This window comes from Mirounga angustirostris, unplaced genomic scaffold (genome assembly GCF_029215605.1).
Source record: "Mirounga angustirostris isolate CCGP_5_RB_7025 unplaced genomic scaffold, mMirAng1.0.hap1 SCAF_1, whole genome shotgun sequence".
NCBI lineage: Eukaryota > Metazoa > Chordata > Mammalia > Carnivora > Phocidae > Mirounga > Mirounga angustirostris.
The window spans coordinates 128,446,024-128,468,647 of NW_026991709.1; the positions used below are offsets into that span (position 1 = coordinate 128,446,024).

The window sequence follows — 22,624 nt, forward strand, 5'->3', positions numbered from 1 at the left end:
GTCACCAGAATATCAAGGTTTTCACTGAGTAAATGGAAAATATATTTTGTAACTCAGGAAGTCAGAATGCTCTGACACAGAAAGATAGCTCCTCTAACGAAATTAGCCAACACAGAGGAAGGTGCTTATTAATGATTCTTAACAAAAGGGTTCGCAAAATAGTGAGCTTTATAGAAAGGGACATAAAGGCTAAAGTAAAGTTTCAGTCAAGGAGACTACCTTTGACTCCTTCCAATGGCAGGTAGCCAAAGTAGATCTGTGCTCATTATCTTTGGTTTTTACTTGGGAACTAAGGAATAGGAAGGAATACCCCTAAAGAGACCAAAAACTACTCAATGAGCTGAACTACTATGCTGTAACAAAGTATATGGATCTGTGATGTTAAAAGGCTCACTATCGGGCGCCTGGGTGGCTCAGTTGGTTAAGCGACTGCCTTCGGCTCAGATCATGATCCTGGAGTCCCTGGATCGAGTCCCGCATCGGGCTCCCTGCTCGGCGGGGAGCCTGCTTCTCCCTCTGACCCTAACCCCTCTCATGTGCTCTCTCATTCTGTCTCAGATAAATAAATAAAATCTTTAAAAAAAAAAAAAAAAGGCTCACTATGTAATGCCAACTAGCTTGTTTTAAGTTTGGACTTCTGAGCAAGGCCCCAGTAGGCTTTCACTCCTAGTGGAGATATCTTTTGGCCCAGGTTTAAATGGTCCAATTGATAATCTAGGGTCATAAAAATGGCTAATTCTTGGCCCTCAGGCATATAACTGGTAGTTCTCTTTAAAAAGTTTGATACGGGGGCGCCTGGGCGGCTCAGTAGTTAAGCGTCTGCCTGTGGCTCAGGTCATGATCCCAGGGTCCTGGGATCGAGCCCTGCATGGGGCTACCTGCTCGGCGGGAAGCCTGCTTCTCCCTCTCCCACTCCCTCTGCTTGTGTTCTCTCTCTCGCTGTGTCTCTGTCAAATAAATAAATAAAATCTTTAAAAAAATAAAAAAATAAAGTTTGCTACGTTTAGAAAATTATATCAAAAACATTAAAAAAAAAAAAGGTAATTGTACCCAGTGTCTAGATCTTGAAGACAGTTTCAAAGAATGATAGAGGCTACCCACAAGCATGTGAGCCACAAAATAAAGTGTCAATGGAATTACTCATTCAGAACTTCAAGTATAAGAAAAATCTTGCTACATTTCAGGAACATTTCAGGCTTAGTTAGAAAGTTAAAGCAAGAGAAGTTATTTTCAATAGAAAAAAGAAACCCTCTTTTCCTTTGACTCTAAGACCCCTAGACTTAGACATTCCAGTGGCAACCCTCTCGGATCCCCTCTCTCCTTGGGAGCTTTGTACTATCACTTTGCTATTGCTCAATAAGCCTTGCTTTGTGGCCTACCACTCTGTCTGGTCTACCTCTTCATACTTCGAAGCAATGTGACCAAAAACCGCGGACACCGATGGAGAAAAAAATCCTGTGACAGTAAGGTTACTACCACCAACACATACTAGTTCATTCCCTGGCTATGGAAAATGACTCAGGCAAAAAAACAAAATACAGAATTCCTTAAGTTATCAATACTAATCTTCTTTAAAAAGGATTTACAAATGACAGTCTCAGCCTGCTGCGGACTGAATTGTGTCACAGTAAAATTCATGCTGAAGCTTTAATTTCCAATACGATAGTAATTACCTTTGGAGGTAATTAGAGTTAGAGGAGCTTGTGTGGGTGAGGCCCTCATAATGGGATTAGTGGCTTTATAGGAAGTGGAAGAGAGACAGCAATCACTCAACCCACCCAGTCTATGGTATTTGATTATGGCAGCCTGACCTGACTTAAGACACAGCCTACAAACAGGTAATACCATATAAAAGTTGTGTAGCAGTCATATCACTGAACTTGCAGACAAAATGCAACTGAATGCCCAGGCAAGTTTTATAGTTAAAATCTGAACCTTCAAAATTTATGACAGGAACCCTAGAGTTGCAGCATGACAATGCTAATGTGGCAACCTTGGTCTTAGACTACATCATCCACAAGAAGAGAAATACACCATGAAAGTCCAGATACTTTTGCTTTTTCTAGAGTGAAATCGACACATTTTATTTTGAGATATTAATAATATCTCAAAGGTATGTGAGTTCTTAGTTTCCTTTATATCTTAACGAAGAGCTTATTTCATACAAGAACATCAAATGACCAGCTAGCCTTAAAAAAATCACCCAAAGATCACCATAGCCAAATTCTGCAAATAACACTCCAATAAGCCAACCTAATTCCAAAAGCTAGTAGCCTCTGTGTCCAGAAGAGAAACTGACCTTAACAGCCTTATTATGCCTTAGGTTAGTAGAAGCAGCACAAAGGTTCAAATCTTTTAGGAACGTTATCTCAATCTACCGTAAAAGTTGTAAAAGTCTGCTTGAGGTACCAAGGTGATAGGTAAAATGAACAGGACAGAAAGTGATAGAGGGAATCAAAGATGTTCAACTATATACATAAACATGGATTAACTAGAAGAAAATCAACCTTATCACTGCCAAATAAAACATGTGTTAGTGAAAGTGTCTGAAAAGTTAACAGGTAAGGGAAAAACAGTAATAACAAATTACTCCACAAAGTACATGCTTTCAATTTTTATAACATCAAGCTTTAAAAGGTGAAAAATTCCCTTACTGAACTCACAGTAAGTCTTCAAAGTATATTTGATAAGTGGCTACGATACATACTAATCCAGAACTCTGGTCTTTTCCTATTTGCACATGAACTCTGAAATAATTAATTCTTAGATCAATTAACCCTTATTTAAATGAAAACCCTAAAATACTTTACCAAGTCAAATGGAGTTTTAAAGTTTCTATGTCATTATACTGCTCAAAATGTTCAAGTAATGGGGAACACCATCGTTTTACTACCCCACTGAGGAGGTCTGCTTCTAAACTGGAAGAGAAGGACTCCAGAATAAATGATGACATAAACTCCATGAATTCAAATTAAGACCCTCTGGGGAAAGGGAAGATGATTTATATCAAGTGACAGGCCTGCCAAATGTCTAAGGAATAATAATCCAAGGTTTTCTCATAAACTAAGTATTAGGAATAGAAAGAAAGGAGAGGAAATGAGTAAAAAAAAGATATAAAAAGATAAACTAAGGGCAGAAAGTAATAAAGCAAAATTAACAATATTCCCAATACTTGCTGTATTATCAATTATTTCCACTCACCAATTAAAGCAATCTGGTATCTTCCTAAGGAGAAATTTTAAGTATTTGAAAAAAAGGCCATTACTTCAGGATTAAATGAAGTCTGTTCTTATTATAGTTCAGAAAGGTTCTTTAGGCTTTCCATAACCCCTATGAACACTAAGATTTTGGGACACAGTAAGTATTGAAAGACTGTCACCTCTATAGGTGTTAATGAATAGGCTGTTAATGCCAAAGTAGATGAGACTGGCATGCTAAACTAGGTGCCTAACTCCATTTTCTAGTCCGTCAATCTATTCTACACACTGTGGCCAGATTAAGGTAAGATCATTTGCCAGCTGCATATGATCTTCAAAGCTAATTCCTAACGAATAAAATCTGAGGTAGAGCTTTGTATCCAAGGCCCCCCTGAATCTGATTCCACCACACATTTTTTACCCTTAACATATTCTAGCCCGGTACTATATACTGGGACATTCACAGTGATCTGAATACTGCTGCTTCGTGGTCTTCCTCATCTCTCCCAGTACTACCCTTCAACCTTTCAATTCTCACCACCAAAGCCATGCTGTCTGAGGCATTATCTGATTTTCACTGAAATCAGAAGTAAATGCTCCTTTCTCTAAATTTTCACACTCCATTCTTTGTACTTCTCTTAGTCACTCACCAGGTTCTATCTTATTTTATGGTGAGTGATTTATGTACACAAATAGTATGTTCCCTGATCACAAGAACTCTTTACATCATCTTTGTGTCTCCCACAAGGCCTATCATACCCTTTCCATAAAGATCAGCTGATTCACTAATGGACACCTCAAAAGACTCCGTGGTAAAGATTAATATATTTTAAGAAAAGAAGACATGTTTATATATGTTACATTTTAAACTTGAAAACCAAGAGTTTCCAAATCAACTATGCATTAATTCTTAAAATTACTAATGTCTATCCTTTAGTCCATATCCAAGTATTTTCACTTCTCACAAACAGATCACCAAATGCTATGGGCTGAATATGTATCCCCCCCCAAACTTTATATACTGAAATCCTAACTCTCAAACATGAGGTATTAGGTGTGACTTTTCAGATGTGGTTAGGTAATGAGGGTGGAGCTCTCACAAATGGAATTAGTGTTCTTATAAAAGAGACCTCAGAGCTCCCTAGCCCCTTCCACCATGTGAGGACAGAGAGAAGGCACCAGCTATGAACCAGAAGAGGGCCCTCATCAGAACGCAACTGGGCTGGACCCTTGATCTCGGATTTCCCAGCCTCCAGAACTATGAGAAATAATTTTCTGTTGTTTATAAGCGACCCAGGCTATGGTATTTTGTTACAGTAGCCCAAAGAAATTAAAACACCAAACTTACCTCAAACAAGCGTAAATCAGCAGGAACTCTGTCCCCAACAGAAAGGCAAACTGTATCACCTGGAACCAAGTCTCGAGCAAGTGTATGTTCCAATTTTCCTTCACGTACACTGTAACATGAAACAGAAACAACCATGGCTGAAAAAAGAGAGCCACACCACTTATTTAAAAAAATTCTTGGGCGCCTGGGTGGTTCAGTCGTTGGGCGTCTGCCTTCGGCTCAGGTCATGATCTCAGGTTCCTGGGATCGAGTCCCACATCGGGCTCCCTGCTCAGCGGGAAGCCTGCTTCTCCCTCTCCCACTCCCCCTGCTTGTGTTCCTTCTCTCGCTATGTCTCTCTCTGTCAAATAAATAAATAAAATCTTTAAAAAAATAAATAAATAAAATAAAAATTCTTTCTAGTGGGCTTACCTGAGGAAAAATATATTGTAGTATTATTACCACTTCAAAGAGGCTAAGTCAAATATAAGAAACTAAGCAAACAATTATTTTTCTATTCTTGGTAATTAAGATGTTCAGATGACAAAAAAAGCACTGGAAACAGTGACCAGTTATCGTTCAAATGTAAAATGTGAAAACTGAAGCAACCTTCTTATTCATCTGGGCCTGTCTGACTGTGCATCACTGCAACCCCAACAGTGCTTAGCACATAGTCACACACACAAAAAAACTCTGTTGAATAAATCCATGTCTCAATAATCTCAGTATTAGAACTTAAATGTTTTAATATCACAACTTGCTACACTGAACAGAACATCAATTTTTCATGTCGGACTAATGATTTCTACCTTATGTTTAGACAAATCTGGTGCCACAATGTATACTATACTACTCACATTCAATTTCTGTTTTTAAGAGTGAAAATCCATTTTCATTTGTCTCCATGTATTTTTTTATTTCCTCTTTGATTTCTTGGTTGGCCCATTTTCATTGTTTAGTAGCATGCCATATAGCTTCCATGTATTTGTGTTCTTTCCAGATTTTTTCTTGTGACTGATTTCCAGTTTCATACCATTGTGGTCAGAAAAGATACATGATATAATTTTAATCTTTTTGAATTTACTGGGACTTGCTTTGTGGCCTAATACGTGATCTATTCTGAAGAATGTTCCATGTGCACTTGAAAAGAATATGTACTCCATTGTTTTTGGATGGAATGTTCTGAATGTATCTGTTAGGTCAATTTGGTCTAATCTGTCACTCAAAGTCACTGTTTCCTTGCTGATTTTCTTAAAAAAAAATCAATGGTCTAAAATCTTTGGGACACAGCAATAATTGTTCTAAGAGGGAAGTTTATAGCAATACAGGCCTACTTTAAGAAATAAAAACATCTCAAATAAACCTTACACCTAAAGAAGCTGGAAGAAGGAGAATAAGCCAAAGCCAATAGAAGGGAAAAAAAATAAAGATTAGAGCAGAAATAAAATGGAGACTAAAAAAAGTAGAACAGATCAATAAAGCTAAGAGCCAGTTCTCTGAAAAGATCAACAAAATTGATAAACCTCTGGTCAGACTCCTCAAGAAAACAAGAGGGAGGACTCAAATAAATAAAATCAGAAATGAAGTAGGAAAAAAAACAATACCACAGGAATACAAAGAATTGTAAGAGAATATTAAGACAAATTATATGCCAACAAATTGGACAACTTTGAAGAAATGAATAAATTCCTAGAAACATATAACGTTCCAAGACTGAATCAGGAAGAAAGAAAATTGAACAGACTGATTACTAGCAATAAAATTGACAGTAGTCAAAAAATTCCCAGTAAAAGTCCAGGACCAGGTGGATTCACAGGTGAATTTTACCAAACATTTAAAGAAGAGTTAAAGGGGTGCCTGGGTGGCTCAGTCATTAAGCATCTGCCTTTGGCTCAGGTCATGATCCCAGGGTCCCGGGATCGAGCCCCGCATCAGGCTCCCTGCTCAGCGGGAAGCTTCCTTCTCCCTCTCCCACTCCCCCTGCTTGTGTTCCCTCTCTCGCTGTCTCTCTCTGTCAAATAAATAAATTTTTTAAAAATCTTTAAAAAAAATTCTATAAAATAAAGAAGAGTTAATACTTATTCTTCTCAAAAATTCCAAAAAATGGAAGACAAAGAAAAGCTTCCAAATTCTTTATACGAGGCCAGTATTACCCTGACACCAAAACCAGATTAACACACTACAAAAAAACAAAAACTACAGGCCAATATCTCTGATGAAGACAGATCTAAAAATCCTCAACAAAATATAAGCAAACCAAATCCAACAACACATTAAAAACATCATTCACCACGATCAAGTGGGATTTATTTCAGGAATGCAAAGGTAGTTCAATATTCCCAAATCAATCAACATGATGCATCACATTAACAAGAGAAAGGATAAAAACTATATGATCATCTCAACAGATGCAGAAAAATCATTTAACAAAGTACAACATCAATTCATGACAAAAACTCAACAAAGGAGGCTTAGAGGGAACAGACATCAATATAATAAAGGCCTTAAAAGAGAAACCCACAGCTAACATCATACTCAATGGTGAAAAAGAGCTTTTCCTCTAAGATCAGGAACAAGGCAAGGATGTCCACTCTCACCACTTTTATTCAACATAGTACTAGAAGGCATTGCCACAGCAATCAGACAAGAAAAAGCATCTAATTTGCTAAGGAGGAAATAAAACTGTCACTATCTGCAGATGACATGTTACTATACATAGAAAAACCGTCCAGATTCCACCTAAAAATTACTGGAACTGATAATGAATTCAGTAAAGTAACTGGATACAAATTAATATGCTGAAATCTGTTGCATTTCTATGCACTAATAATAATGAAGCAGAAAGAGAAATTAAGAAAACAATCCCGGGCGCCTGGGTGGCTCAGTTGGTTAAGCGACTGCCTTCAGCTCAGGTCATGATCCTGGAGTCCCAGGATCGAGTCCCACATCGGGCTCCCTGCTCGGCAGGGAGTCTGCTTCTCCCTCTGACTCTCTCCCCTCTCATGTGCTCTCTCTCAAATAAATAAATAAAATCTTAAAAAAAAAAAAAGAAAACAATCCCATTTACAATTGCACCAAAAAGAATGAAATACCCAGGAATAAACTGAACCACAGAGGTGAAAGACCTTTCCTCCAAAAACTATAAAACACTGACGAAAGAAATTGAAGATGACACAAACAAATGGTAAGACCGACACATAGATCAATGGAACAGAATAGAGAGCTCAGAAATAAACCCACGCTTATATGGTCACTTAATCTACAATAAAAGAGGCAAGAACATACAATGGGGAAAAGACAGTCTCTTCAATAAATGGTATTGGGAAAACTGGACAGCTACATGCAAAAGAATGAAAGTAAACCACTCTGTTTTACTATACACAAAAATAAACTCAAAATGAATTAAGTCCTAAATGTAAAGACCTAAAACTATAAAATACCTAGAAGAAAACACAGGTGGTAATTTCTTTGACATCTGCCACAGAAACATTCTTCTAGACATGCCTCCTCAGGCAAGGAAAACAAAAGCAAAAATTAACTATTGGGACTACACAAAAATATAAAGCTTGTGCAAAGCAAAAGAAACCATAACAACAACAAAAAAAAACCACAAAAAACCCCCCAGCAACCTACTGAATGGAGAAGATATTTGAAATAATATATCCAAAAAGGGGTTAATATCCAAAAGATATAAAGAACTCCTACAACCTGACACCAAAAAAAAAAAAAAAAAAACCACACAACAAATAATCTGATTAAAAATGGACATGAATAGACAGTTTTCCAAGACAGACACACAGACGGCCAACAGACACATGAAAAGATGTTCAACATCACTAATCATCAGGGAATGCAAATCAAAACCACAATAAGATATCACTTTACATCCGTCAGAATGGCTACAATCAAAAAGACAAGAAACAACAAGTGTTGGTGAGGATATGGAGAAGAAGGAATCTTCATGCACTGTTGGTGGGATGCAAATAGGTGCAGCCACTGTGGAAAACAGTATGGACATTCCTCAAAAAATTAAAAATAGAATTACCATATGATCCAGTAATTCCACTACTAGGTATTTACCCAAAGAAAAAGAAAACACTAATTCAAACAGATAAATGCATCCCTATGTTTATTGAAGCATTATTTGCAATAGCCAAGATACGGAAGCAACCCAAGTGTCCATCCATAGATGAATGGATAAAGAAGATATGGTGTACGTACACATACACACACACACACACACACACACAGGAATATTACTTAGCCATAAAAAAGAATGGTATTTCACCGTTTGCAACAACATAGATGGACCTAGAGGGTATAAAGCTAGGTGAAATAACTCAGACAGAGGAAGACAAACACCACATGACTTCACTCAAATATGGAATTTAAGAAGCAAAACAAAAGACAAAAGTGACAAAAAAACATTCTTAAATACTGAGAACAAGCTGGTGGCTGCCAGAGGGAAGATAGGTGAGGATATGGGTAAAACAGATAAAGGGAATTAAGAGTATACTTACAGTGATGAGTACTGAGTAATGTATAAAACTGCTGAACCATTATATTATATGCCTGAAACTCTTTTAACACTGTATACAAATTATAATTCAATTTAAAAAAAATGAGAAATCCATATCAAAAACAAGGATCTTACCAATGGCATTCTGGTGGCATAAGTTTACTCAGTTCTTCAAGAGATTTTTCTGAACGATATTCCTATTTATTAAAAAAAAAAAAGCAGAACATATTAAGAGAAAACATTTATAAAGAAATGCAAATATGTATGTTCCTATGTACATATTCCATGTTAGACTTAAGTAAATAATAATCTCATTTTTTTAAAACTTCCCCCAGTTCTTATCTTTTCCTTTACTTGCACTTATAGTCCTAACACATGAAAGTTTATTCCTTATTAAATAATGTTAAATTATAGCAGCCAAACAATTCTGACAATTAAATATTCCCAATTTTATATGTTAATATTCAATGTGAAACCTAAGGTCAGTTTGTTTATAAGAAAATGAAGAACACTCATTAGTGTGTCCAAAGAGTATATAATTTTCAGTCATTAAAAGTTAAAATCATTGAGCCTCATGATTAAGATAATTTTACTTTTAGTGTTTAATGACCAAAGAAGTCAAAGACAATTAACTGCAAGCAACATCTGCTTTGAGGATATAAGCACATGCTTACTGCAAAGGTTTATGAAGTTTGTTTAGAAAGAACATCTGTTAAATAAGAGTGAGTTGTGGCTGGCACTACTTTCACAGACACCTTTCCCAGCACCCTGAATTATCCAAAAGAGGTCATTCTCAGGAGCCCCAAGTCTGCGATGCTCCAGCCTTTCTCTATGCATATAATCAAAGCTGAGGGTCAGAGACATCTTTCATCTCACCATACTACTTAGTCCACGTTTCCATGGGCAGTCTTGCTTCACATAACATCACTGCTACTTCTGTCTCATGTCTGCACTAAATACACCAATCTTTTGATCTAAGTTTAAAAATGGAGAGGGTGAGTAGTGGGAGTGAAAGTTGGGGAGTGTTTTGAAATGACTGCAGTGCTAGTACTATTCAAAATTTCATACCCATCACAAACTTTTTGAAATAGCAAATGCAAAGCTATGTAAGAGTAACTTAGAATTAAATGAGTATTTACTTAGGCAAGAGGAACAAATATGAGAGTAAGGCAAATCTATAATATGAAAATTCTAAGATACCCCTCCCCCAACCATAACAAGGATATTAAGGAATTTGGAAGTTTTACCCAAAAATTCCATAGAAGGCTAGAAAACACTCACCAATTCTAGATCCTAGTAATAAATGACATAGAAGCTGCCCAATCTTTACCTCCCTTTTCAGACTTCTTAGGCTTCACTCCCTACAACTACAGAGATACTTCTGTATCAAAATGACCTTTTAACAAGTCACTAAAAACTTGACAGCCATCTCTAATGAACACTTAAAAGTTATATTTTAAGTTTATTGTAAGGTGGCATCAATGGATGACGATATAAAACAGCTATTTTCATGGCTGTGAGGGTATACAATGGGGTGAGAAATGGAGATTTTTGAAAGAGAGGGAAAAAAGGGTAGACATAAATATAAAAATATACAAGCACTCTCCTCCTAAAACCCAGATAAAAACACAAATATTAAATAAGACAAATCATTGACAATTTCAGAGTTTTGGTAGTTTTCTGACAAAGCACTGTTAAGTTCAAGTGGTAGCAAATAGGATCTTTTAGAGAGGGTTTTTAATTGCAGTTTATACAGAGTATTTTGTTGGTTTCAAGGCACATTTGGGTAAAAGGCTCATGTATGTATAAGAAACCAGACCTACCAATCTGAAATTGGGCTTTTCATAAATGTTTCAATTCTTTCTGGAGTTTTCCATCAACTGAACCTATCACAGAGATATTTAGCAGATAGCTTCTGCCATTGCATTCACAGTGTATAACATGCAATCTTTGTGGAAAATCACACACTATGTTAAAATCACAATTTTGTAGGTTTTTTTGAGGTAGGTGCTCTCTAAACACCAACAGAACAAGCAAAGGTCCTCTTATCCATAGTAATAATACTGTAGGAATCCCTCTGAAGAAAGTCACTCCGTATTTCTCAAGCATTATTAAAGATGCAAGAGGGTTCCAGTTACTGGTTGAGTGGATAGTACCACCCGAATGTCTGAATGAAGAGCTGCCTTGAATGATGACCAGCCTGGAAGGACCTCTGCTAGACTAACTAGCTCCACCTGCCCCAGTGCAACTTTTGTCTGTTCTAAGCAAAAAGATTCCCTGGAAACAGAATCCCTGATGGTCTACTGATGGAGCTCACAAACTTGCTGCAGATAATCTGATTACAACAGGCTTTTCTACAGTGGGTTACTATAAACTAATAACTTATTAGTTAGAGATTGCCAAAGAAAGCCTGGATAATGACAGGAAATACCCAAGGAATTAACCACAGATGTGAAAATAACCACAATCACTTAAAATATAGTCTTAAGAGTCAAAGCAACATGAACTTGAGTATCAAACATAACATTTTCCCCTAAACGAGAAGTCTTTTTTTTTTTTTTTTTGAGTCATCTCTACACCCAATGTGGGGCTCGAACTCACAACCCTGAGATCCAGAGTCACCCAGTTGAGCCAGCCAGGTGCCCCAATCCTTCTATTCTTATGAACTATGCTTTAAAACTTTTAGCTAATAAAATGAGACCTGCCAACATTGTTCTAAAATATGAAGTTATCAGATATTAAATAAACATAAAACTAAGCCTACCTTTTTATATATGCCTACACTTGTGATAAAAATCCTGACATTATCTCCACATTGATATTCACATTTCATTTTTAAAAGGAGTTCCCTCGTCATATGTTTTATTTACTGTTTCAATGTCTATGCTGAATTGGAAATTTGATCCAGATCAGAACGTTTTTCTGTGTAGGAAATGAGGAATTTAAACCTGGCCCAATTTTTTAATTGAAAAAAATTTTTAAACCTGTTGCTGGCTTTTATTTCTATTACTGTGCTTTTTGTTTCCATCTGCTTCAGTTACCTTTAATTTTATCAAATAAAAAACTACATTTTCTTCATGCTACTATCTAAATTAAAGCAGTCAAGTTAGTTCCACAAAGTTCCCTGGAGAACTAAGTTTCTGAAATCATTTCAAAAACAAAGAATGAATTGTTCTGACCAATATTACCATCCTCCAATAACCAAAGATTTTCTCATAAGCCACCTTAGTTTTTTTAAGCAATTAACTAAAATACCATTTTCATGCTGACAAAGTAGACCACCTACTCACCTGAACAAAGGCAACTGTGACGACGATAAGTATTGCCTAAACAAAACAAAGAAATAACCTTTTAAAGCTGAAATTGTAACTTCAGAAATAACTGTTAATCATGTTTTATTTTTCTAACTCTATTTGCAGTCCCCAGATACCAGACACTAAGCACTGAGATCAACTGGGGAAGAAATCACAACTCTGCCTTAGGGGAAAAACTGACAGCCAACAGTGCCTTGCCTCCCCTAGGACAACTTCTCAAATTTGATCTCAAGATCCCTTTCTGTTCTTACAAACTGAGGACCAGCTTTTATGTGGGATATAACCTACTCATATTTACCATAATTTAATACTTTTTTAATTGCTCAGTTTTAATTCCTCCTTATTAATTCATCTAAAAAGTAATAAAACCATTGCATGTTAATACATACATTTTTTATGAAAAATACACTTTCCAAATAAATTTGTGAGAAAAGTGCAAGTGTTTTCAGTTTTTCTATCTTTGATGTCTGCCTTAATACAAAGCTAGATTCTCACATTTGCTTCTGCATTTAATCTATTGTCCTATGTATAGGCTGAAGTATAGGCAGAAAACCTAATCTCATACAGATATTGTTGGAAAAGGAAGGAGTATTTTAAAAGCCTTTTCAGATTGTGGATATTCTTCTTAGCTACTACACCCAAATTGGACAAGTGTTAGTTACTTAGAGTAATTTGCAAATAGAATCTAAGCTGTATCAATGAACTTTTCATAATTATAGTAAAATCTATTGATCTATTTTCAATTTGAATGGATCTCTGATCACTGAAAACATTGTAACATCTTACACTGGTCATTTAGAAAATATTGATTTACTTGGTTATTCAAACCTTTCAAGTGTTGACACATTTCATAATAGTAAAAAAAAATGATATTCATTGAAATACTACTGATCTCTTTAGAATGAAGTCTTAAATATTGGGAAGCTATTTAGCGCACAGTAATTCATAAATATTTTGCAAAATTCTATCACTTGAAAGCTTGAATTTTATCACTGGCAATAAATGTTCTTTATTTTTCTTGAAGTAATAGTATTTCATCATTTCACTCACTTCCTAAAAAAAAGCATGCCAGTTATTCAAGTCTTAATAACCAAGTTTGTCTATCATTCATTCTTTCTAGTAAAGCCTAATTCAGCTCATCACAATCACCCTTCCTTGAAACAACCACTGTACCTCACTATACGTAGGTCCTTTATGCATATTTCCCATTTTATTACACAGAATATTCAAAAGGTATATACTCAACTGTCAAGATTTAATGAAATTAATTTTTACTCCTTTACGAAAAACACTCCCAAGAGAAACAATGAAAGAAAACAATGCCCACTAGTACAGGTTGATGCCATTATTCTGACTTGAGTCAACACTCAGTTTTACCTGCCACTGCTCTTTCACCACTGATGCAAACATACAAAGCAAAAATAATGTCTGAGTATTACATAAACAGTTTGACCTTACATGCTCCCTGAAAGGGTCTTACAGACACCTGGGAGTCCACAAGCAAGAGCTCAAGAACTGCAGCTCTATATTAATTTCTACTGTGTTCTTACGCGTAAACATATCTGCTTTAATCAATGCTTGTACTTGCTATAAATTTTTATACTACAATAAAACATAGGACAAGAAAAAAAAGAAGAGGAAACTTTCAATGAAAGCAAGAACAGCTTAGCCAGAAAGAATAAAATCTTACATAGTATATAGAGTGTTCACTGTTAGATAATATTTTTAATTTCATAATCATCAGGCTTCAGTTCACAATTAGTCAAAACATTCTCAATAGAAAGTAAACTAAATTAAAATTTTAACCAGAAATTTATTATAAAATATTCCTTATCTGTAAAATTATAAGGTTGTTAAATAATTCTCATGAGTGCCAATCACAGACCGTTGAATATTACTTGAAATTACTGCAACAAAATGCAGAATTTGGACATTAACAAAAAACCTGAAGAAACATTAGGCACTTCTCAATTCATTTTCCAAAATAAAAGCCAATCCTAATTTTAAACGATTATCCAATAGTTTAAAAATATACATATTTTCTTACCACAGTGATACTGACAGCATCATCAAACTGATGCATTAAAACACTGATGACTGCAGAAGCCAGAAGCAGCATAATAAGGGGATTTTTAAACTGAAAGTGAAAACAAACAGCAATTCAACAGTTTTGTATGAATGGTAGTTGTGTTCCATCACAACAAAAACTTAAAAAAATAAACTACTGAGGCATGATTAGAAAATTATGAGTCTACATTTGAATGAGATTTTGTATGTCTTTTTAATTAACAAAAAAAGTATTTACACTTAACTACATTTAAAAGTCACCGCTTCATAACAGTTCCTTTTCAGAAGAAAAGAAAATTAAATATCAATACTTAAAACTAAGAATTTACCAATTCCTTATGGTACACGTATATTTTTGGTACATTAATTTAATAAATATAGCTGGTCTGCATTTCTACTGAGGCTAGAATAAGTGGAAAATGAATTTTAAGATAAAAATTTAGGTTAACACTGGGTACAACACCTAAATTATGAGATCCAAATATCTTATACTTAATAAAGTAGCACAGATTACAATTCCATGGTTGACCCACACGCCCCAGGAATAATCATAGCTAAGAACCAACAATAAGATCCACTCCACAGAAGCTGAAGATTTTCCAAATGCTGGTTTTCCTATTATCTACCTGGCAGAGGCATTAGTATCTAAAGAAACAGAACCACACCATCAACCCAACCAGGCAGCACTTAAATGACCAAGCACCAGAGCCACCCTAAATTCTCCCAGTTGGACATCCTACTCCTTAAACATCAGAGCTCTGTTGCCAGAACCTCTTCCTCTGATGAAGTGGTGCCAATCACTGTTAAAGGTGCAAAGTAACTAGGCTACAAAGAATTCATCGCACCAGAGAGCCCCAGCCCCTAGATACCACAGCAGCAAGGTTAGATGCCATCACCTCCCCCTCCCTATATGGCTCCATTCCCTGGCACAGGGGTTCCCACCCTGCTTCACATCAGAATCATGTGAAGAACTTCTAAAATATGCCTACGTTCACACCAGACCAATTAAATCAGAATCTCCGGGCATAGGGCCCAGGCTTCAGCATTTTTTAAGCACTCCCCAAATGATTCTAACGTCTAGAAGATCGAAAATCACTACTCTAACAAACTAAAACTACAACTGCAATGTGGTTCAGGGTTGACAAACCACACACACCTGACTGAGTCAGAGTACCTGGGTTTAAATCCAGCTCCTGTCACTTGTGTATGACCCAAGTTCCTCATCTGGGAAAATACTACCTTATACCAAGACTGTGATAAAGATTAACTAAGAATGTATATTAAAACACTGTGTGAACCATAAAAGCCACTTCAAATGTTAGCTCTTATCATCACAATTTGAGGACAACACCCATGGGCTTTTTTTATTACGACCTCTAAAACAGCTGTGCCAAAGTAGCAAGCACGCCACTTGATTAATGGCAGGCTCCAGACAAACGTTTGCAAAGCAACAAACTCAGTGTTCTTTGTAGAGGAACAGAGTCACCCAGTGCTTTATAATTAACAATTGATATTTACTGTTAATTGCTGCTTGTGCTTAACTACATTACACTACTTCTGTTTCATTCTCACAGCAATCCCATGATGCAGGTAGTCAAGCTTTGAAACAGGAGTAAGAAAGTAAAACATTAAATTATACTGCCTAATAATAAGTCCAATCACTATAGTTTATAAATCTAGAATGAACTTCCTGAAGTTTTAGGTAATGTGGATATGTGGTAAATGTGAGAATACAAACATGCATATAAAAAATATTCTACAAACACATGACAGATACACACAAGGTTCTTTTAATCTCTAAAAATTCAGTTTTTCCACTTTAAACAAACTCATCTGCAAAATTAAGACTGATAAATTTGGGCCCATTAAGGCCCTTTAGAAAAGTTACACATAGATCTTAAAAAAAAAAAAAAAAAAACCTGTACTTAGAAGGCTTAAAAGTTTTCTTTACTAAAAAGAACTTCTTAAAAAATAAATAAGTAAAAATAAAAAGAACTTGTTTGGCAAACTAACCCTACTAGGTGAAAACTGGCCATAGGATTCTTGGAACTTTTCACATTAACATACTTGTTATCAAGTTAAAAGAAAATCCTACAATAAGTCTTTCTGAAAAGATTAGGATATTGACAAAATATAATTAAAAATAGCTATTGTTTATTGATAGCTTACTATCTCCTAAAATTATTATCCTCATGTTATAGATAAGACTAAAAGGATAATAAAGATCATAGAGCTAGTAAGAAAGACAGAATTTGTACTCAAGCAGTCTGGATTCAAACTACCTTATTTTTACTACATTTTCTAAGCTGGCTATATTACTTTAAAAAATATTAGCATTCCCATGTAACGTATGGGGATTAACATAACAATAAAAATTTTTTTAAAAAATATTAGCATTCCTTATAAGACAAATGTAAGGTAGACATCTGTAAAGGAAACTACTCTTCACAGTATTCCATGTTATACATTCGTAAAGATTTGCACACTAAAAATTAGAGAAGTTCCAACTTAACAGCAAACTCTAACAGAAAAAATGTAGGTAAAAAACATTTTTTACAAATTATTTCCTTTCTCTACAAAACAAAAAAAAACTTCACAAAAGTAAACAACTACACTAACAAAAATACATGTAAATTACACAGCAGAGGAGGAAATAAAAATATTTCACCTGAGAAATATACTTCTTCCATAGTGGCTCATCTTCACTGATATCAAACTCATTCCAGCCATGGAAGGCTCGCCTATGACTTACTTCACATTTGTTTAGACCATTCTGAAGATCAGCCTATTAGATTTTACATATAAAAGTTACTAAAAATGTTAGCAGAGAACAAAAGAAGAAAAACACAAGGGTACATATTGTATGTTCATATTTATAAGAACTTATACAACACTCAAAACTAATCTGTTGTAACAAAAAGCATTATCAGTGGTTGCTTGGGGCCAAGAGCAAAAATCTACTTAGATTAACTGCAGAGGGACCTGAGGGAACTTCTAGTAGTGATGAAAGTGTTCCATATCTTAATTCTGATGGTGGTTAACATTTGCCAAAATGCAAACTGTTCCATTAATATGGGTACATTATATTTCATGTAAATTACACCTTGATTAAAAAAAATTATTGATGTATAGGTAACATACAATACTATATTAGCACATTTTTTTAAAAAATGTAAGCAATAAGGTATAGTTTAATAAACAAAAAACTTATGATTTTCTCTGGGGAGAGAAAAATAAACAAAAACCAGCCACATGACTTACAGAAAGCAAAGTATCAGTACATTTTAATTAGCTTTCTTTGCTTTCATTGTTTTATTTTCTAAAATTAGTTTCTCCAAAAGAACATTCAATGGACCATAACTGCCTTTTTTGTTCTGTGAGCCTATCAAAACCCTCAGATTGGTATTATTACTTTTTACTCTTGGACTGTGTAATTCTTTCAAGCAGATAATTTGTGGTTCCTAAATTACTAAAAATAATTATGTTCTATGAACACCACTTACATTCTTCAGTCACTGCGATATTGTGATTTATAAGAAATGTGTATGTTATCTGGTCATTCAGATGCCCAAAACATATTCCTCATTTGTATATGGTCTTCCTCCAGGGTTGCTGGCTCACAGCTCCTAAAACCCTTGGAATTTCCTGGGATGATGTCAATAACGGTGTCTTTTGTTGTGTGAATGAAGGTGACTTTTGGACCCCACCCAAGAGCAGCAGCTGATAGACAAGAGGACCAACCACATGATTACAGGGTTCAGTCCCAGCACCCCCACCACCATTCTCCCTCACCTCTGAGGAGGAGAGAGACAGGATGAAGGCTGAATCAGCCAAAGGCAAATGACTCAGTCAACCATGACTAAGCAATGAAGCCTCCATAAAAGCCCAAAAGAACTGGGTTTGGAGAGCTTCCAGGCTGGTGAAAACATGGAGACTAGGGAGAATGGTATACCTGGAAAAGGCATGGAAGTTCTAGGCCTTTTCCCCATCCCAGACCTATGTATCTCTTCATCTGGCTGTTGATTTATATCCTTTATCATATCTCTTTAATAAATTGGTAAACGTTAAGTGTTTCCCTGAGCTCTGTGAGCCACTCTAGAAAATTAAATGAACCTAAGGAGGAACCTCTAATCTGTAGTGGGTTGGTCAGAAACATAGGTAACAGCATGGGGCCTGTGACTGACTTCTGAAGTCAGGAGTAAGAGGCAGTCTTCTAGGGCTTAACCCTTAACCTATGGAATCTGATGTTATCTCTGGGTAGATATTGTTGGAATTGAGTTAAATTATTGGGTGTCCAAGAATTGCTTGGTGTTATGTGTGGGAGAACCCCCCCCAACCATGCTGGAATTGGGTCTGGGAAACTTAGAAGAGTCATTGTCTCTCATGATTTATTATCATAACTATCATTTAAGAATGAAATTACCTGCATCCCTAAAATAATCAGTTTCTCTGGCCAAAAGCTTTACAATAGAGTTTGATAACAGTCTCGCAACACTTAAAAATATTTAAAATAAATGGTTTTAAAACAATATAAATACAACCAAAAACCCTCAAAAAATATATATCCAATGTTTTTAATGCCATCATTAAAATACAGGAATTTTGAAGGAAAAATTAAAAAATTATTCATGTTACATTAGATTGTGCTTTTAAAACTAGAAAGAGATTAAATTTCATAAGCAATTAAAGTTTACTTGCAGTCCCTATCTTGTACTTACCTTTTACTTTAGAAAACACTTAACAAAAAAAATGATAAACTCCTAACTCTACTTATGTTAATAAATTGATTATTTTATTAATCCAACTAATCCTTACACAGCATTAATAGCTCCTCGCAATGCTAATGACCTAGAGTTGCACTGTCCAATCAGGTAAACACTAGCCACGTGCAGCCATTTAAATTTTAAAGTAAATTCAGTTCCTTACCTAAATATCCACACTGCAAGTACTCAGTAGTCATATTTAACTATTGGCTACTGTACTGAACAATGCAGAACACCACACTTACGTCATCAGAGAAAATTCTATTGGATGGCATTTACCTATGTCTAAATGACTGATTTTACTATCTATTCCCTTCCTCTCCACCAAGCACTTACTTGGAGAATGCTTGCAACTTCACTGACGGGTAATTCACTTGCTTTTTTTGATGTCAATACAGGAATCATTGTCTCATTTTCACCATTAGGAATTTTTTGAAAACGTGCAACCTAGTAAATAAAACCAAAGGAAAAATACTTGAATATACCAAAAAATTGGAATGCAGTCTAGAATAAATGAAAATCCAAATGTTCACAGAAACTTAGTTTCCAGTTAGAAAACAAACATTTTGAGAATAATAAGTATCTAGTCCTCATAAGATAATTTTCTACTAACCATGTACTATTCTCCAGAAAGCACATCTGAAAAAGCAAGCCACCAGTGCCAGCTAGAACACAAAGTAATTTCCACATTAAATAAAAAAGATGCTATTTCTACAGCAATGTAATGAGTAAAAAGTAAAACAGATGTCCCGTCTAGCAGATCCCGAGAATTACATGTAGTCATAATCCTCTAAACTCATTATGTTTAACAGGAAAGACAGAGAACAGCTAAGCTTTCTCCATTTTAACTACTCCTGTTGGTTAGCCCATTTCTTAACTGTCCAGAAAAACACCTGACTACTCTACATAAGCACCAGGACAGCAAGTCAGATTTAAAAACCCATTCCCAAACTAGCAGGAAAACAAAGAGCAAAAGAGAGACCACACAAGCAGAGGATGCACAGTTAGGGAAGGGGCTGTGAACAAGCAGAGTAAATCACAGAAATAGTGGTAACCATGGTATCTACTTGATGCAGCTTCATAAGCAAGTATCTACAGAAAAGTGTTTATTTAACACACTTCCAGAAATAAATCCCCAATCCAGACTTGTCTTGGGTCCTAAGCTGACAGATTAATCTTTATAGACAAAAAAAAAAAAGTTTTGAATAAGTAGGAGAAAGGAAGACAAAATCTCCCCATAGAAACTTTAGCGAAGAAAACATTTCAGTTCCTACACATCCACTGATTAAAATACTGAAACTGTAAAATAATACTGAAACTGAAGTGATCATCTTACTGCCAAGACACACGTCTTTAAGCTTTCACATGGAATGTTTTCAACCTTGGATAATCAACATTTTTAGGATAAAATATTTCCCTAAAATTTTTTTGACACAACACTTCTTCAAGACAACAAATCAGATTGGGACACTTGGGTGGCTCAGTCCTTAAGCGTCTGCCTTCAGCTCAGGTTATGATCCCAGGGTCCTGGGATCAAGTCCCGCATCAGGCTCCCTGCTCAGCGAGGAGCCTGCTTCTCCCTTTCCCCACTCCCCCTGCTTCTGTTCCCTCTCTCCCTGTGTCTCTCTGTCAAATAAACAAAATCTTTTAAAAAAAATGAGATTGACCAAAGAATAACCTTAAGTTTCTATTATTCTAAGACAATAATAAAGACCTATATGCTGTCATTACAGAGGTCTGTGTACATAGAAAAATCTTTACACTACTCCAAAAAATAGTAAATAGCTGTGGGAAAAAAAGTACTCCCTCAGTGTAACTGAGTTCTGGAACAATCAAATACATACATGTTTTCTAATCTCATCTATTTAAAAGGTATTCCTGAATGTTTAAGTACTTTAAATCAAGAAGTGGAAGTATTTTTCTACTTTTAATGAGAAGATATTAGGAGCCAAAATTTCTGAGGAAACTGGAGACAGATTAGCTTTCATACAAAACAAAATCTTGAAATTATTTAAAGCATATTTTTACGTAATTAAGAAATGCAAAACCTTAAAGAAAATACTGGAAATTTCATAAAAGTTGTACACATTTTAGAGCCACTGAATGTCCTTATTTCAAACCTATAAAACAAAGTAGGACGGGAAAGATTTAACTGAACCATCCCTAAATTAAAGACTGGAGAAACCCTGCAAAAATACTTCACACTTAAAAACAATGAGAACTAAACCAGTGTGACATGCTTATTTTATCTTGTGAGATCTTAAAGCAAAATTAAGGAACAAATATATTTACATTACCTACAGTGACAATGAGATTAATAAAATCTTTTATTTTTAAGATTCCTGTACCTCAGTTTCTTCACATATAAAATAGGGATAATAGTGCCAAAGTTGTGTGAAGATTACATCCATTAATAAAGCACTTGACCCACTAGTAATAAGGGCTGAAATAGCTATTTTTCTCCAAAAAGTATTTAATATTTACATGTATATTCACCAGTACAGTTAGCTCAATACAGAACTAAATACCAATCAAAGTGAGTAAAGTTAGATTTGCAATAATTTTTTATTAAAATGTACTTTTTGGGGGGCGCCTGGGCGGCTCAGTCAGTTAAACGTCTGCCTTCGGCTCGGGTCATGATCCCGGGGTTCTGGGATGGAGCCCCGCATGGGGCTCTCTGCTCAGCGGGAGGCCTGCTTCTCCCTCTCCCACTCCCCCTGCTTGTGTTTCTTTCTGTCAAATAAATAAATAAAATCTTTTTTAAAAATAAATAAATAAAATGTACTTTTTGAGGCACCTGGGTGGCTCAGTCGGTTAAGCAGCTGCCTCCAGCTTGGGTCATGATCCCAGGGTCCTGAGGTCCAGGCCCAAGTTGGGCTCCCTGCTCAGTGGGGAGTCTATTTCTTCCTCTGCCTCTCCTCCCCCTACTACCCCCGCTTGTGCTCTTTATCTCTCTAATAAATAATTTTAAAAATTAAAATTAAAATAAAAAAATAAAACGTACTTTTCTATCGAAACAGTGGAAATTGCCATCCGAAGTACCCAATACATAGTACAAGAGCCTTTCTTATAAAATCTTTTTAAAGGAATCTTTTGGTAGTCGTTACAGAAGACAGGGTCTGGGGCGCTTGGGTGGCTCAGCTGCTTAAGCATTTGCCTTGGGCTCAGGTCATGGTCTCAGGGTCTGGGGACCGAGCCCTGCATCAGGCTCTGCTTCTCCCTCTCCCTCTGCTGCTCCCCCTGCTTGTGCTCTCTCCCATGCTCTCTCTTGCAAATAAATAAAATCTTAAAAAAGAGAGAGAGAGAGGCTCTATGTTGGAATACACTCTCCATAAAATCCTTCATGAGCATTCCATGGGCCCAAAAGAGCTGAAAATCTCAACAGAAGGAAGTAAGACTATTTTGCTTAATAATGGGCAAGACACTGAAGGGATGAT

At 35.8% G+C, this 22,624-nt stretch overlaps 1 protein-coding gene across 15 annotated transcripts in view; it reads right to left on the reverse strand.

Moving 5' to 3' along the window:
* ATP2C1 (ATPase secretory pathway Ca2+ transporting 1) overlaps window positions 1–22,624 on the reverse strand; it is a 165,100-nt gene that overhangs the window by 68,532 nt on the left and 73,944 nt on the right. For all 15 annotated transcript variants that reach the window (XR_006795649.3, XR_008505069.2, XR_006795648.3 and 12 more), the window contains 6 exons: window positions 19,524–19,634; window positions 17,093–17,209; window positions 14,405–14,494; window positions 12,334–12,369; window positions 9,179–9,240; window positions 4,546–4,654 (listed from right to left, as the gene is read on the reverse strand). Coding sequence is in view for 10 of the 15 variants with exons in the window: in XM_064587922.1 (XP_064443992.1) it covers window positions 4,546–4,654; window positions 9,179–9,240; window positions 12,334–12,369; window positions 14,405–14,494; window positions 17,093–17,209; window positions 19,524–19,634 (525 nt within the window). In the remaining 5 variants the exon portion in view is untranslated. The remainder of the gene's footprint in view (window positions 1–4,545; window positions 4,655–9,178; window positions 9,241–12,333; window positions 12,370–14,404; window positions 14,495–17,092; window positions 17,210–19,523; window positions 19,635–22,624) is intronic.